The 17,640-nt window shown below is 42.8% G+C and overlaps 1 protein-coding gene across 1 annotated transcript in view; it reads left to right on the top strand.

Moving 5' to 3' along the window:
- Positions 1 to 17,640, top strand: part of CDHR3 (cadherin related family member 3) — a 64,212-nt gene that overhangs the window by 36,336 nt on the left and 10,236 nt on the right. The window contains exons 5-14 of the mRNA XM_074827804.1: positions 177 to 271; positions 377 to 481; positions 4,045 to 4,193; positions 5,523 to 5,712; positions 7,348 to 7,516; positions 9,015 to 9,114; positions 9,260 to 9,358; positions 12,793 to 13,019; positions 14,740 to 14,911; positions 16,964 to 17,208. Of these exons, the coding sequence (XP_074683905.1) occupies positions 177 to 271; positions 377 to 481; positions 4,045 to 4,193; positions 5,523 to 5,712; positions 7,348 to 7,516; positions 9,015 to 9,114; positions 9,260 to 9,358; positions 12,793 to 13,019; positions 14,740 to 14,911; positions 16,964 to 17,208 (1,551 nt within the window). The remainder of the gene's footprint in view (positions 1 to 176; positions 272 to 376; positions 482 to 4,044; positions 4,194 to 5,522; positions 5,713 to 7,347; positions 7,517 to 9,014; positions 9,115 to 9,259; positions 9,359 to 12,792; positions 13,020 to 14,739; positions 14,912 to 16,963; positions 17,209 to 17,640) is intronic.

Below are 17,640 nucleotides of genomic sequence, written 5' to 3'. Positions count from 1 at the left end.
GAGCTGCTTCAGCTCAGATGATCAGAGGTTGTGCTGGCATCTGTATGTCAGCATGTTTCATTATGCAAAATTTGAGGCAAATGCTGTACTTTAACTTTGCCTGTGCTACAAGGCAAGGAATGAATGGAGGGATGTTTAAAGATACAAACACTAATTCCTCGCTCTCTTCATTTCAGTATTCACTGCTCCCTGCACCAGTGCCATTCTTGGTCTTGGAAAGCGGAGCCATTTTTTCCACAAAAGAATTTGATTATGAGAAAGATCCACATTGGTGAGAATGTATTTTATTCACATGGTCTATTAGCTTACAGCAGGCAGAAAAATGTTTTCCTACACAGCCAGAGAATGATTCTTGTTTTGTTTTCTTATTTAACAGTTACTTTTTATATATAACAGTGACAGACCCAGACGGACTCAACTCGACTAGAACAGTGAATGTAAATATAATTAACATCAATGATGAAAGACCTTACTTTACCACGTAAGTGAAAAACTTCCGTTGTACTCAAAATGTAGATGTTTTCCCAGCTTTACTGCTTTGTCACCAATGGGAGGGTGTAACATAAGGGCAAGTATATATAACAACAAAATACTACTGAAAACAGTATTTTAATTTTGTTATGATTCCTATTCTTGTACTGTAAAGCTTTGCACTCATTTCCCTCTTTTATTCTTAATTATATTCTTAACAGTTTAAAGTTTTCCAGACTCTGCCTTCATGCCAAGGACAGCCAAACAAGCTTGTTGTACTTGTTAGCGTTTAGAGAGGTTAAAGCTACGCAAAGACCTTTGGACAAGTTCAGGCAAGGAGATGAATTTCACCCCGTGTGAATACAATCATACAGAATTTACCCCTCATGCAGATGTGCATTTCACCATAATGATGTTTATTCATGCAGAAATGTCTAGACATAAAAAGGTCTCACTTTTGATCTGTCTTCCTCTTCTTTCCAGACACACTTGTAAACAATCCTGGTGATCTCTGAAACATTGTCGTCTCTTACTCTGTCATAAGCAGGAAACTGTGTCATAACACACAAGTCAGAAATAGCTTTTGAAGACTAATGGAGTTTTAGTTGCAATCAGGAATATTGTTGATAATTTGGAAAAATGTGAAAGACTATACATGTGCCACCAGCAGTCTGTTTTGTTTCTGAAGCAGGAGCTTGACAATTGTTACAGTTTATCTGATTGTGTTGTTGATTTATCTTTGTTACTTGCATGAGACACTGGTTGGATTCAAGACACTCTCTTTATGTCTCCTGATCCTGAGGCTCCACAAGGTCCCTGCTGAGAATATTTACGATATTTTATTACGATTTATGATATGGATAGCACTTGAGCCATGCCAAGAGGTTTCCAGCCACTTGTTTGGAGCAATCTTCTGGGTGTTTTGTGAAGCCAGAGCAATGCACAGCTCTTGGGCTGAAGCCAAAGATCTGGACTTTGCTGGGTAAAGGGGTGGAGAATCTGAAGAGACAGAAGAATGAAATGTTAGAAACAGACATGGATGGTTTTTTGTTGCTACTTAATACTTGAACCTCATGTCTGCAATAATCAATAAGGTTAACAGCTTGCTCCACGTTACTGTTCTGCTACAAGCAGGAGGAATCCTCTTCCCAGTGCCAACATTTGCACATTGTGTTCTAGACTGATTATTTCCTCCAAATGTTGCCATTTCTGTTTATTTATCTGTTTGTCTGGAATGCTAATGGAGCTCTTTTAAATATTTATCTATTATTAAAATTAGTGAAAGCTGCAGTGACTTGAGCATCCATAACACCTAAGGCCTAAGACTCAGTTCTCATATGGCAAAAATAAGGCCTGGTATTTGTTTGAATCTTCTCCCTTTTAGAATGACACCACAGACCAAAAAAGAGCAGCCCAGTTTGTAAAGAACTTTAAATTACACTTCATGATCTGTCCTCAGTATGCACATGTATGGCCTCTCCCCTACTAAAATGTGAGCTGCATGGTGGGCCTATGTACTTTCTGACACTATAATGGCTAGGATGGGAGCTGGGGAAACTTGATGAGTTAGCAAACCTTTATTTTCTCCCGATCAAAGCTGTCAAGAACAGAGTTTCAAAGGGTCTTTTTAATTGTTCCCACTGTATATGCAGGCACATCTGGTTTTGGTGTTCACAACACTACATTGGCATTCAGCCTTTTGAAATTCTGGCTGTTAAAATCAATGGAAAACTTGTGGAGTCAGGAAAACAAAGGAGAAGACAAGAAAACAAACATATGCTTCCTTCGCAATTACATTGCAGTGTCTAAAGGCTCTGCTTGAACCATCCTGTAAAAAGCCACTGGCAGGTGGCAGACAGATGGACAACAGGACACAGCCCAGACATAGCTGTGTGGGAAGTGGCCCCCATCTCCTCCCCAGCTGTATGGCACTCGGTGCTGTGGGGATATGCTCAATAACATCCTGCTTCTTCCTGAGAGATCTGGTGGGGGCAGGACAACAGCCCACGCAGGGTGCAGGAGGGGTGGTAGGGCTGTGAAGGTGGAGCTGTGGTGAGATTCCTGTCCACAGAGAGGTTGGAGTTTTGCTCCCTGTGGGCATAGGGAGTTTCCTACTTTGAGCCAAAACCAGTTAGAGCTGTCCCTCCTGTATTCCCCAGTGACTGGAGAGGCATTTTGGGGTGGCATTTCTGGTAGCAGTGAAGGATATCTGTTGCTTTTTTTTCTGAGTGGCTCGAAGCAAAAGAAGAACAAGGAAGGAAGAGATCCAATGCCAGGAATGAGATAGAAACTTAATAACTACAGTGATTCCGCAGACTTCACAAATTCCTTGTTTACTTTTTTTACTGGGAAAACCCTATGTGATTTCTCTCCTGTATGCTTTTCTCTTTTTATATGAGCTGACAAAACAGTTGAAGATGCTGTGTCTTCTTAACCATTTTAAAAATCGGAAGTGGAGACCTGGAGGCATAGGATCTTCTGTTCTGTCTCCACAATTCTCTGCTCCAATTGCTAAGTGTCCCATGATGTTGGTTTTCAGAGGACAATGAAGGGCTCATGCTTTTCTATATGGGGAACTACAGACTAGTCAATTAGCTAAGTGGTGGCATAGGAAGTTTAAAATGTGCAAAAAGGATTCAGTCTTGAAACATACTCCTAAGGCTTTTCTGAACTCTTGAGCACCTTCAACTCCCTTTGATATCTAGAAGCAGATGTTTGTGTGTTTGTGTGTGTTTCAGTACTATAAATCAGCCTTCATTAATTCCTTGCACAATTTTTGTGTGCTTGCCATGCCTGCTTTTGCATGTGGTTCAAGTACTGTAATTGCATACCTGAGTACCCACGTGAACATGCAACTGCAACCATTATGAGCAATCCTGCACAATTGCCTGCCAGACGATATCTGAGCTATAAAACTCACTTAATTCATGGGAAATTTGGGAGCACTGGCATACCAAACAGCAGCAGTAAAGAACTATTTTCTCTATGTAAAATGAATCACAGACAGATGTTGCTGGGAGTTTGGCACATGTTCATCTGTTGGGCACCCACAGGAGTGCTCCTTCCTGCCTCCACCTACTGCAGGGGCAACTCAGCTTTTCAGTAACACTGTTGTCCCCAGAAAGCCTCCAACATTCATTCCAAAAGATGATTAATTACATTACTGCTTCTATTTTTGTTTTTCTCTTGCAAAATGAAGAAATCAAAGCAAGTGGCTTTACAAGCTGGTGGCTCTGCAGGGAGAGGGACTGCATGATTTAACAGCCCCTTTCATCTTCAGCTTCCATGATTCTGTGAAAGTCAAATTGTTCTTACTGTGAAAAACTTGTAGGGGAAGGACCGTTATTTGTGTGGCTATGTCATGCTTTATGACCGTGTACCAGTTCAGCTATTGCTACATGTCCAGCTGGCAGAACCAGTGACCGGGATATTTACCCTGACATGCAAATAGCCATCTCTGAGCCCAGCATAGCCATGGCTCTAATGCTACAATTGGCTGCTTAGCCAAGTCTGTAATCAGCTGCCCTTGCAAACACAGATGTGTGCTTTGCTGAATTTTGTTTTATCTTGTAGGAAACAAAGATTCTACAGGATTCCAGAGGAGCAAAGCCCAGGCACAGTTGTTGCCAATATAACAGCTAAAGATCCTGATGATGAAGACTCTCCCAGCAGACTTTTCTACAGCATCCAGCCTTCTGACAGATACTTCTCCATAAATCCATGTAAGACAAACAAAAATGTGCTTCTGACACCCCAAAAAAGAGAGTGGCTACTTTGGAGAAAATGTTTTTGTCTTAAACTGACTTTTTATTCTGTGGCTACCCCTAGAAATAAGAAATGCTCAGTATGTTATTAGGGTCAAATTCTTTGGTCAGCTGACCAAGATTCAGTAAGATATCTTGAAAAGTAGACCAAAGTTGACTTCTTGACAAATATTGACTTATGGATGGTGGGTGATGGTCCCTTGGGAGGAAGTAAGATTAGCTGTCTTCTTTTTAATCTCTGAGAACTGCAGTTACCATTCTGGGGCTCTTGAAACAACAGCACATAGTTAGACCATAGTGCTCTCTTTCCTACCTGAAATCTGCTCTAGCATTTGAGGTGCACAGCAAGTCTGCACCTCAGCTTCATTGCTCAATTCATGGCCCTCCTCAGGCAAGGCCATCCAAAAGAGTCTTCCCTCTCATGCTGGTTTCATCTCCTTGTGCTCTCTGGGGTGCATACACCAGGGCTCTGAGGTTTTTGCTCCAGAGCTGGCATTCAGTGACTGCTTTGCTCATATGCTATTGCTTTGGAACTGCTTATCACAGCTGTAAGAGGTGCCTCACAATACAGTGCTGTGGGGGATCAGGACGATCCTTAAATGCTTTGGATTTCCTATGCCCTTTGGCCATATATTGCCACCCTCCCCCTCAATTACACTCCAAAAGACAGTGGATATATACTCTGTTCTTTTACCTCCTTTGTGCTCTGGGAATAGTATTGTGCTGTGCCATAAAAACCATCTCTTTTTGAACAGAGTCTAAGAGAAGTGAAAAAAAATATTAAGTGAATGGCTGCCCAGAGCACTTGGTGCAATCTGTCACAGCTAAGAGCAGCTCTGTTGATGTGTGAGTAGATTTAGAGGTGCTGAAGGATGCTTGAATGATAACAGTAGAAAGTGAAGCGGTCTTACCAGCTAGAGAGCAAGGACAGCACAAGCATTAGCAGCTCATTGTCCTTGATGCTCTGTGAGTGCACTCAACTCGGACTTGCACCAACTCTTTGAGAGCCTAAGGGAAATCTAACTGCTTTCCCCGCCCTCTGCTGAGGCCACCTATGGCGTATTTTTGAGCAATGGGTATCTATCCATTAAAGTCTTATGCAGAGCTTTCAGAGCCATTTTAGATCATTTTAAAAAATAACAAAACCAGCCATGATTTGCACAGAATAGAAGACTTTTTATTCTGCTGCCTGTCTGCTGAGCTACCCTGTCCTCTTGCATGTACACCATGAGTGTTTGCTACTTCCCCCCTTGGTGAACATCTAACTTCTGGCTGCTTTCTGCCCAGCAACTGGAGTGCTGCAGGTGACTGGGAGAATCGACCGAGATGCCCTTCCACTGCGGCTCCATCCTAACATCTCACTGATAGTCCGAGTGGAGGACAGTCCCAGCAGTGGTCACGCCAGTGAACTGGAGATCACGATCGTTATTGATGATATCAATGACAACCCACCAGAATGCAATCCTTCTACCTTCAGGTATTGAGGCTCTTCATTGCCTTAGTGCTGCCTTGTTGCCCCAGAGCAGTGTGCAGTCTAGGGCACATCAGTTAGGGTCCCCAGACCTACAGCTAGAGGTTCAAATGTACATTTATCATTAGCTTTAGAGGTTAGTTTTTACTCTAAGTGTCTTAGGGCATGAAACTCAATTTCCTGACATGTTCAAACTGGAAATTTCGCCTAAAAATATCTGCATATAGTCAGATAATTTATTTATCTTTCTTTCAGATACCTAAACCCTTAGGATATCAGAGCCATGTATTATAGAGTTACTTTTCTGACCTGTACCTATCCAGGCTCCTCATTTCTTACTTGATGCTAAACTGTGGGGAATCATTCACCAGGGAAAACTTGCTAGTCAGTTCTGGAGTTTTATTTTAAAATTCCTGATCTTTTCTAAATATCTCCCTGGTGACCTGCATAGTTTTTGTCTAGTGCAATCTGTAAGGTCTTCAGAGCCCACATCACCTCTTGTTACAGGTGTTCTCTGTGCATAGTAACTTAGTCACAGACTTTGCTATGGCTATGAATGCTCTGAGACCTTTCTGATGATCAGGTAGTTTATATTTGCAGATGAGAACATAACATTAACTCTGTTTTACAGATGAAGTGTGTCATAGAAAGACTGAAGTCAAAATTGTCCATCTGAAGTGTTTGATGTGCCTGGGCTCTGACCTTTCAGGGTACACTGCATTGCATAGTGCAGTTCTTCAGGTGCACTTATGGTAGTTTGGTGGTCCTGCAGATAAAAATCCAGCATCTCAGGCCAAGAACCTTTGCTATGAGGAATTCCCAGTTAGTGGGTATCTGTTTAAATTTCTTGCTCACTATCTCAAAGAAATGTCTTGCATTTCAATCACATACTTCTATGTACTGGAAGAAAGAGAATCCAGTTCTTAGAGTGCTGCTTAGTTACAACATCCATGACAATAACACAACAGTCTCTTTGTTATCTAGTGAGCTTAAATTTTGATCTGAAGGAGGCAAAAATCTTCAGAGAAAAAATGTGAGTGAATAAAGAACTAGTCTTATAGGGACTGCACAAGGGAACAAAATCAGGGTTTAATGGTATTTCAGTTGGTTCTTCAGTTTTGTGTTTAATTCTCGTGATTAAAAAAAAAAATTGATACTCTCTGCCCCCAGTTCTATCATGTGCAACACAGGGACCCTCACTATCAAGAGCAGGGCCAGAAATGCTAGTTTCACAAAACAGGAGAATGGTCCAGCTATTAGTTAAGGAGAAAAGAATGAGCTTCTCATCAGGAGAACATTATAAAATACTGAAATGAGTGTTGTAAAGGTGTTTTAAAATGCTAATTACTAACTGAACTAATCTTGAACATTAAGAACTTGTGGTAGCTTCTGAAGTTTAGCTGAGTTCCAGGTTTATGGTTTGGATCTGGCTAAATGTTTATGTCCCGCCCATTGTACAGGGCCGTTGTCCACCACAGAGTATGGATCAGATTCTGGGTTGCTTCATCAGCTGTTGCCTATTTAGATCTAGGATTTCACTTAGAAAATAAATGGAAGTCAATGTTTTGGTATGTAATATATGAAGGGTTCAAAAGGAGAAATATAAATTGCTCTGATGGGAAACGCGTTTGTTTTAAACAGGAAAGAGGCAAATGAAAATACAACTGCTGGGATGCTTCTTCTTGATCTTAGAAATTACTGTAAAGATATTGATGTTGATTCATCAAACAACCAATTTAATTTCACTGGATTATCTGGTTTTGGAAGCAATAACTTCGCTCTGGAGTCCACTGTGTCTGGAAGACTTGTGGTCAGTTGTTTGTGGCTTTATATTAGATTGTCCCATTTCAGAAGTCATTATAAGTTCTTTGAATTCATTGTCTGTATAAAGAAAAAGAATTACTGTAATTCATGTCACAGTGGGTATGATGTGGAGAATGACTGTTTTGACTGGATGTGAACTACATACCCTTTGATAGGATGCTTTCTATGGATTCTGCAGAATTTGGTGAACAGAGAACTGTTTTCTCCAGTTTTAAATAAATGTGCTAGATATGATTGAAAAAAAAAATCCTTTTTTAGGCAGTGTGAAGCACCAACTTTGATATGGATAAACAGAGAAATTTGATGCCATTTCATACCCATTTATTCATGACAGACTGGAAGATCCTTGCTATTCAGCATGAAGAATTGAAATACTTGAGAAATCCCACACTCAGTAACTACTTCCCAGCTTCATTGGTCAGAATTGTAAAACCACTTTGAGTGGTAAATTTTCACAAAAGCGTGGTGGGATTTGCACTTGTGTGATTTTGCATGTCAAAATATGGGTTCCTTATGCTGATAGCTGCTGGCATATTTGCATTGGCCAGAACCCCCACTAACTGCTGGACATGTGCAATGGTGGTTGTTTCACTGCTTTAAAAAGAACCGTGGGCAACTACAGAAAAAGGGAACCATAACAAAAAACATGCACTCTGTCTAAAAGACAAGAGTGATACAGAAGTGGTAAAATGATTTTGTAAGGCTTGCTTACTTTAATTTTTGATCTGAGATATACATGTCAATGAGCACTGCCCTTAGCTGCTTCATCTGCCAACATAAGAAGCATTTTCATTGCTGCATGGGATATGATTGTTGTCAGCCCTTTGATCACCATGTATGTATAATGTAACAGGCTATCTGAAGTACCATGTCCCTCCAGGAATTTCCCAGTAGATGATCAACAGTTGATGCTTGTGCTTTAGTCCTGCTGCCCCAAAGTTTTTGAGGCTCCTACAGAAAGACAGAGAGTTCAGGAGATTAGAATTTAAATCTGCGTGAGCCACAATTTAGTAACAACTTGGTTCCTGGATAAACACTTGTGGCTGAACCTGATACCTTTAATACATGTTTGCAGCCATGAGCTCAAGGAGTAACTATTACTATTTAGCAATAACAGATTCTTGTTGAGCCAATAAAGGGCAGAGTAAATAGCCAGCTCATTACATGAGCTTTGAATTAACTAGGTAAAAGGCCAAGACCCTATGATCCAGATGATAAAACTTTCTGCACTTAAGTGGAAGAAATTTTGTTGGCAGAAGGAATGAGTTTTGAATTTCCAAGAGACACCAGAGCATGAACATGTAGAAAAAGCTTGGAGTTCAATCCTGTAATTGATTAATAGCCTAGATTACTCCTACAGAGCAATTCTATATATCCAAGGGGGAGACCACACTTACAGAACACTGAAAAAAGTAATTGTCATCATGTGTATTATGACTTTATGTAAGGAAGTATAAATACAATTGTGTTTCTTTTTAATTTAGATGACTGAAAGTATTGATTTAGAAAACCCAGCTAATCTAGGAGTTGAAGTTTATTCTTTGACTGTCAGGGTGCAAGATATTGCCTGTCCTAACTACTCAAGCAAGTATCCCTTTTACACTTCTTTTGATATTTTCCTGTGCTGTAACAGCATGGAGAGAGGAATACCATATGTATTTTGAATATATGCATGAGAAAATTTCACAGCCATACTTAACTATGATTTAATCTTCTGTTATATTTCCAGATATGATCTACATTTACATCAGGATAAAGCCAGTGAATGAATTTTTTCCAGTCTTCAGTAATTTATCATATGAATTTAATGTTCCAGAAATTATTAAAGGTACAGTAAGTAGCACCTACATGACAGAAATAATGTTGTCATGTTGATAAGCACCCTTTTGCTCTAAATGGATTTTCATATATTTGAATGAGGAGAATGGCTCAAAGTTCCAGTTCAACCGGGGTCTCAACATACAACCACCTACTACCCTTAAATAGACAAAACTGGCAACAACTCCAGTTGTACAGATGGAAGCTGAGACATAGACAAATTCAGCAATTGCACAAGAAATCTGTGACAGAGCCAGGAACTGAACTCAGATGTCTTGTTTTAGACCGTCTTTCTACTCTTGCTAAATTAGCCTTTTGGAGGAACTGCAACAGTGCAAAGAAACCATTATAGACTGACACAGAGTGAGGACTCCCTTGGCCCAGGTATGGTGCAGGATGACCACCCCACTGTCCCCTTAGACCCAGCTCACCTTGGGTGCAGTGGGTGCCCTGAAGATGGGGTGGGATGGGAGTGCTCAGATGGGGAGGCTGCACTCAGCCAGATGGCAGCCAGAACAGCTCCTCGTGCCTGGAGCCAGGGTCCTTCACATTCCTGCAACAGCCCAGGACCAGCAGCTGCAAATGTGGCCTTAAAACTAAATTTTTTGAAACTGTTCACACGCTTGACTCCCATCTCAGCACCCTTCATGTCCCCTTGTAAGTCCTGCATCTCATGTGCTTGCAGAGCAGTGCCATGGCATCTTGCCTCCTTGGTAATCCTTGTGTGCCAGGTGTGACCGCCAGCCAGCTGTGCCGTGCGGCTCTGTGCGCAGAGGAGTCAGCACGGGAATGACGTCTTCTCTAGCTTCAGCCTCTCCCTCATATGACCTGACGTCCCAAACACAGGCCTGCCCCAGGACCTCACTTACTGGCTTTATTCTCTTGACTGAGAAAAATTTGAAAGCTACTTTAGATATATGCTGGATAAATCTTGGCCCTCATTCTGAACTTCCTAGGGTCACAGAAAAGTTGAAGGTGTAAGGGACCTCTGGAGGTCTCAAGTCCAATTTGTGCTCGAAGTGAGGCTCGTTTCAAACGTAGATCAGGTTGCTCAGGGCCTCATCCAGTTGCATTTTGAAAATTTCCAAGGATGGAGACTCCACAGCCTCTCTGAGACCCTGTTCCAGCTGAGCAATCTTTCCAGATAATTTTACCTTGTACCCAGCTGGAATTTTCTATGTTGCAGCTTGTGTCTGTTCTCTATTGTCCTTTTGCTGACCCCTTCTGAGAAGACTGTATCTTGGTCTTCTGTATTATTGCCCTTTAGGTAGTGGAGCACAACAATTAAATCCCTCCTTCGCCTTTCCTTATTCAGCCTGAACAAACCCAGCTCCACCAGCCTCTCTTCCTGTGTCCTCTGCTCAACCCTCCCCAGCCTTTCTCCAGTTTTTTAGCATCTCTCTTGTACCTGGGTCCCCAAACTGATCACAGGTATCTTTATGAGTGCTGAGCAGAGTGGATTAACCACTTCCTACCATGTGCTAGTAACAGGCTTGCAGTCTCTGTTCCTCCAAGGGTGCCCTGGGAGGCACCTTGTGCACCAGGACCTGGGGTCCATTCCTGTAGAGCTGCTGCCTGCTCAGTCTGCTCAGTCTGTCTCAGCCTGCATGCATGGACTTGTTCTGGCCCAGATGCAGGACTTTTCATTTGTCTGTGCTGAGCTCCACAAGTCCTATTGGCCAGTAGCTCCAGCCTGCTGGGCCCCACTGAATAGCAGCCCTGTTCACCAGCACATCCAGCACTGCCCCAGGGTGCTGTTACTCACAAACCTGCCCCAGTGGCCACATCTCCAAGGAGGACATCCAAATCACTGCATCAGCGTGGGACATGGTGAAGCTGCCCATGAAACTCCAGGAGATTTAGCAGCCAGATAATCTAGTACCTGCTTGAATTCATCAAATGATTATGGCCAGGGCAGGCTTAAAGCACAGGTGAAGGCAGCTGTGGCTATAGTCAGCAGACCTGTGGGCCCTGTGGTACTTCTGTGTCCATTTGCCTAAGGCAGGAGGTAGTAGGGAGGAAAGGACATGCTTCAAGCAGCCCTGCCATCCTGCCCACAATCTCCTCTCCCTTGCCATGGGCAAAGGAGCAAGCCCAGATTTCCAGCCCTCACCCTCAGCTCTCTGTTTTCTCCCTTCTCTGGTCAGGAGGATCCTGCCAAGGTCCACAGGTCTGCAAAAATCACTCCTGCCTGCCCTGTGGAGAAGCCATCATTGGCCACTGCTGTGGGGATGTGTGGCCTGGGAGGGAGCTGGAGAGACTGGGGAGGCTGGGGCAGGGGGAGCTGGCTCCCAGGGGGGGTCTGCCTGGCAGAGAAACTCTGGCAGCCCTGGCTCCTGCAGGAGCCAAACTGACAGGAAAGCAGAGGAGGCTAAGGGGGGACGAGAAGGCACAGGACAGCCACTCAGCCATCAGAGGACCCTGACCTTCAGGTGTTCATACCAGCATCTTGCATTACTCATCTGCCTGTTCTTCTTGCCTCTTTTGTTTCTTTTGTTTCTACGGTGCATGGATGGAGCTTGGCTTTCTATGCTGTTTCCCAGTAGGCATGATATGGTGAATTTTGTAGCATTTCCTATCTGTGTGTGTCTCCTCATACCACTGACATGTATCTTAGCAATATAACACTTGAAACCCTTCTGTGACATGGATATGTCTGTAAAGCTCTCTGTGTCAGCCACAGAATTTTGCTGGATACTGAGACTATCAAGAGAAATACTATGTTTTTTCTGCCTCAGACTGCCTTTTGTTTTGGGCTGAGTTGACATTAACAGAGTGCTTGCTATTTTCATACCAAACAGGAGCCAACAGTTTGCAGTAGGGCTGGAGTTCACAGGGTCAGGAAATAAAAAAAAAAAAATGCCAACCCTTCATTTACATCGTCCTTCTGTCTTACTCTGTGCATGTGAACTATTCATCCTGTATATCCTCGGGTCATGTGGATCCACATAGTGTTGAATCAATGTCTGCAGAGATGGGTGGGCACAGCCCCATCTTCGTTCTCACAGTTTACAGCACTGCCATTTGTCGTTTGCTTCATAAATGCTCCGCACGAAGGTAATTCAATCTGCTTTTCAAACACCTTGGAAGGAATAGCAGCAATTGCTTTTCAAGGCAGACAAAGAGCCTTGTTTCTCCAACCAAGTCAGCACTTGGGCTGCCACAAGGCAGGAGTTCATGCATGTCAGTGCAGGGCTCGGGGTGGCCCTCACCACCAGAGCGCTTCTGTTGTGGTTCTCTACAGACTCCTTGTGTTTTGGTATTTATTACTAACAGGCAAGCTCATACATGGGGGAGTCATAGCACATCTTTGCTTTACATTTTTGGGGTGAAAAACTCTAAAACAAATCTTTGGTTCAGTTTCATCAAGTTTGGGTTGGAAGAAGTACTCTGTACCTCCTTTTCCTTAAAATGTTAATGAAATATTTATTTTCTGTCTCTCAGTTGGATCCAGCATTGGAAGAGTGAATGCCAGAGACAAGGACTGGCCACCCAGTGTCATCACTTATTCCATTGTGGCTGGAGGAGGCACTAGGGATTACATAAATATATTCTGGATCAGCCCAACCAAAGGAGATGTGAAGATTTTAGCTAGATTAGACTATGAAACAACTCAGAAACACATTCTGACAGTACAGGCCTCAGACCAAGAAAAGACCACAACAGCATCTGTGAGTAAATCCATTCTAATTCTCTCCCTTCATCTACATTTTTTCTCTACTTTCTGGCAAGAATGGTAAGACATTGGGCAAAGCACTTTGGTCTGTGAAAGGCAAGTCCACCCCTGCACAAAGTCATATATTAGTCAGATGAAAGAGGTGGTGTTCAATCAGTCTTGGTTTATTTCTTACAAAAAGGATTAAAGTAATATTTTTATATTTTTAATTCTGTATTTTTTGTTTCTGTCTTTTTTTCTTATTTTACCTGGGCAATGAAATTGTTTTCTGTGCCCTAGACATTTTAAGATATTCTTTATGGCTATGTATGTACCAGAAAATAGAAAAAGAACAGGGTCTTGAGGCCAGGTAGCACAACCTGGTTGTAGCCATGCTTAGTGCCAGGCCCTTTTTGGAACCCGTGTAGTGCCCCTTGGCCCTCAAACATACTTTTGATTTTGTATGCAACTTTTTTTTCACTGCAAAGTGCCCAAAGTAATGCAAGAATCATGTTGCAGTCCATCAGAGTTGTGTTTTCATGTGATGGAACAGAGGGGATGTGATGCATACCTTGAGGACGGGATGAGGGCTTGGGCAGCCTCTTGGGATAATGTCAGAGGGCCCAGCCCAGTACAGCTGTGTCCATGTGGCCAACTGGAGATGAATCCTTATATGTGCCTTCCCCCGACCATGATCTAGTTTTGTCCCCAATGGTGCTATCTGGCAGGAGCCAAGAGCATGCCAGGGACCATGATAACATTAAACAGTAGGGTTGTGCTCAAGTTTGCTGCCCAGACTTACTTTATTCAGAAGAAAAAATATAGATGGTATATCCACAAAGGTATTTTATAGTCAGTTCTTCCAAAGAATCCCAGTGTCCTTCTCAGACAGACTCCTTTTTACTCCTTTTCATGTTTTCTCCCTCATGACTGCCTTACATTTGATTTTTGCACATCTGTTGGGAGGATACAGGTACTAGGCCTGCTTTCTACTCCAGTCAAGCACCACCCATAGAGATTCTAAGTGGGAGATACTTAATCTCTTTATCACCTCTAATATTTCAAGGCAATGATTAAGGAAAATTCAGCATCAGGAGCTTTTAACAATGACAAGTTTATCTGTTGCCTGTTAAAGACCAACAGACATTAGAGAAAAGAGCTTTGAGAAGGGTAACCCTTTTATCTCAGCCAGCTAATCCCAGCTGACATTAAGCACATCTGGTGCTACCTGGGGTGCTCCCAGTCATGCAGAAAGCCATTACCAGTATTTCTCTCTCTCTGGGAACAGTCTATGAGGAGTATTCTTTCCTTCCATGGATCATGCTCTGAATTATTATTAAATATGCTAAGAAGCCTAACTAATGACTGTAAAACAATTTGAGAGGTTTGAAAGAAAGTTTAATGAATATGAGGTAGTATTATTATTTCTCATTCTAACTATGACACAACTCAGGTGATTCAAATAGCCAGATGCATCAGCTTGAAAACCCTGCAGTTTTGGAAGATGGTTCAGGTTAAGGAACCTGTTCCCAGAAGAGTGCTGATCACAAGAATTGAAGGTGAAATGATCACAGATATTTTCTGGTAGAAACTAGATTGGAAGGGAGATTCACTGCTCTTCAACTGCTGTTGATCAAAAGAGCAAAATTAGCAAAGTCATACAGTTTTTGAAGTTAATAAAATTCTGGCTCAGCACAGTGGAGGTGTTTCAGCTTGCTATTGCTCTTTTCTTTCAGGTAACTGTCAATGTTTTGGAAGTAAATGATGAAGATCCAGTTTGTTCACCCAATTTCTATTCATTTCAAATCCCAGTCAGCTTAGCTGTTGGAACCAATATTAATGGCTTCAGGATTGAATGTCAAGATCGCGATTCTGATCCCAGGTCTTTCCGTTACTTCATTAATGAAGGTACTGTGTCACGGTGTGTGAGCTGGGAGCAGTGCAGAAATTAGTGAATGCTGATGGTTCACCTGGTGATTTGTAAATAAAAATCTAGCACAGTTTGTGTGCTAGTTCTCATGGTGAGCTAGCTGTGATACACAAATTCTGTACATCATTACTTTGTTGCTTAACAAAAGAGATGTGTCTCCACAAGTTGGCTACTGGTGCTACTGCCTAGAACAATTCCCTTGCAACCCTGGATTGCCTACCATGTTAATTAATTGGCAATTCATTACACAGTTGACAAGGACTTCAGAAGAATGAGCTGGAATCGTATGTAGGGTCAAATCTTCCTTCCAGTTACAGCTGAGTAAATCTTGAGAAATGATGGTAGGTTCTGTTACTCTGCATATCTCACATTTAGATGCTGGTACACAGTTCAAAACAACTGAGCAAAGCTGCATGTGCTAGGTCCATGCTGTATGCATTAAAACCCGATCTTAAGAGTGTGTGTTTGAACCCAGTAATCAGCTGCATCCACTTGGAGAACTGCAGAGGTATGGGATGACATGTGGCTTCACAGAAAAGGTGTGGTGGTTTAGCCCCTGCCGGGGTCTGAGACCACGCGGCCGCTGCCCCTCCCCCACAAAGGGAGTGAAATACAAAGCCCCAAGACTGAAATAAGGACAGGTTTAATACAACAATGCAATAGCAACACAACAAGCAACAGCAATAACAATAACAGTAATAGTGACAGCAATGAACAGAGCAAAATAGCTACCAAATACAGCAGTTTGAAGCACGATGTACAAACCCACGAGTGCACCGCGCTCCCACGCCAGGAAAATGTGACCTGCCAGGATGTGACGTCCGCATGGTATCTGAATAACCCGGCTAGAGCTCCCCCCCTCTGCTGGGGAAACTTAACCCTATCCTGGTTAAACCAGGACAAAAGGGAACTCACTCTCTCGGGGAAACTCCTTTTTTCATTGCTGAGATGACTGCTGAGAAGGAGGGAGAGGATTGTCCAGGTGCCAGTAAAAAGCTGTGAGTGTAAAAAGAGAGAACCTCCATCCTATTGCAGCCCCTTAATGCCACAGAGAAGCTCTGCAGCAGTGGTATTTATACACAAACACATATAAAGTCTGTGTTTGTATTAGTAAATCAGGGTCTGACCACAGGTCCAGTTTTGGCTGTACAGACGTGAGCTGTGTCATGCAGTTGGCCTCTGAGCCACAGAGCAGCCCATGGCCTGTTTTGTGTTGTACAATAGACATGGCCTTCAGGGTCACTTCAACTCTGGAGCTCTATGGAGCAACAAGAGCAAAACCAAAGCACATTTGGTGCCTTTTCATGGCTCTGATCTCTTGTATGTGTGGTCTGTCAAGAACCTAACAGCTGGGGCTGGTCTACCTGCAGCCCAGGCTGCTAGCAGATCTCCCGCTATACAAAGAGAAAATGAGGGCTGTAGAGCTAGCATTACTGAACACCCCTCTCTGCCCCCACAGTGAAGACAAAGCCCTGGAGGCAATTAATGTCCCTGAGTCATCAGCTCTCTTCTGGGGGACCTTTTCAAAGGCCTCTGCCTCTGGGCAGAGGGAGAAGCCATAGTGGGGGGCTGAAGGGGCCTCTGAAGACACTGCTGGTGTCCATGTGGTCTAGGGGCCACTCCAGGGACTCCCCATTAGCGGAATGAGCCCTGCAACAGCACAGGGTCCTCACCCCGGCTGGGTGCTGCTGCTTCTGGGTGCTCTCCAGGCTGTAAGGACAAGTCATTCAGGTGAACTCTTGTGTGCCCTATGACTCCAAAGTGTTTCCACAGCCTCCTCTCAGCTGTGTCCCCTTAGATGGTCTTATTCTATATTTTAATGCTTTTATAACTGTATTGGTTTAAATTATTTTATATGGTATCAGGAAGATCCAGGAACCATTCTTGTTAATGATATTTCACTGCACAGGTGTATAGTGATCCATAACAAGTCATCAGCAGAAACCGATCTTTTTGCTTGTTCCATGCATTGACTTTAATGTGGGATTAAAGTAAATTTTTTTTGGCGTTTTGGTGTTGGTTTTCTGCAGGCAACATGAACAATCATTTCACCTTTTCACCAAGTGCTGGCTCCAACACATCTCGGCTGATTCTTGCATCAAGGTTTGACTATGAGAGCGGACTTGATAAAAACTGGATTTACAGACTGCGCGTCTATATAACAGATGACAATTTATTACCTGCCAGGGACAAAATTACACACCTAATTAAAACTGGAACAGTGACTTTAAGCATCAGAGTTATCCCAAACCCAACTACTGTCATTACCACCACGGTAAGTTCACCGAAATTTATGTCCAGTTCTGCATTTCTTTTATGGACTAATCTCCATAGGAGTGAAGAAAAGAGGGTATATGTATGCAAAGGGAAAACACAAACCTGCAGTGGGTCCAGTCCTGGGAAGTACTGAGCCCCATGCTCTTACATTGAAGCCAAAGGTGGTTGATATGCTTAGTGTCATAAAGGATTAGTCCCAGGTACAGAGTCATAACATATGTTTTCTATCTTAGTTTCTAAAACAAAAAGGGCAAGTAGCCAAAGGACTCGGCATGCTGCCATTACCATGCAACTGGAAAGTTAAAGATTTGGCAGCTTTATTAATAAGGAAAGAGCAGGGGTTAACCTTTGCCTGGAACCTTAAAATTACCTCATGCATTTTGCACTACCTCTTTTTTTATTCATAGCTATTCACTCCCCCAGCTGCCTT

This window comes from Strix aluco, chromosome 5 (genome assembly GCF_031877795.1).
Source record: "Strix aluco isolate bStrAlu1 chromosome 5, bStrAlu1.hap1, whole genome shotgun sequence".
In the NCBI taxonomy this organism is placed as follows: domain Eukaryota; kingdom Metazoa; phylum Chordata; class Aves; order Strigiformes; family Strigidae; genus Strix; species Strix aluco.
This window is presented reverse-complemented; position numbering and strand designations above follow the sequence as displayed.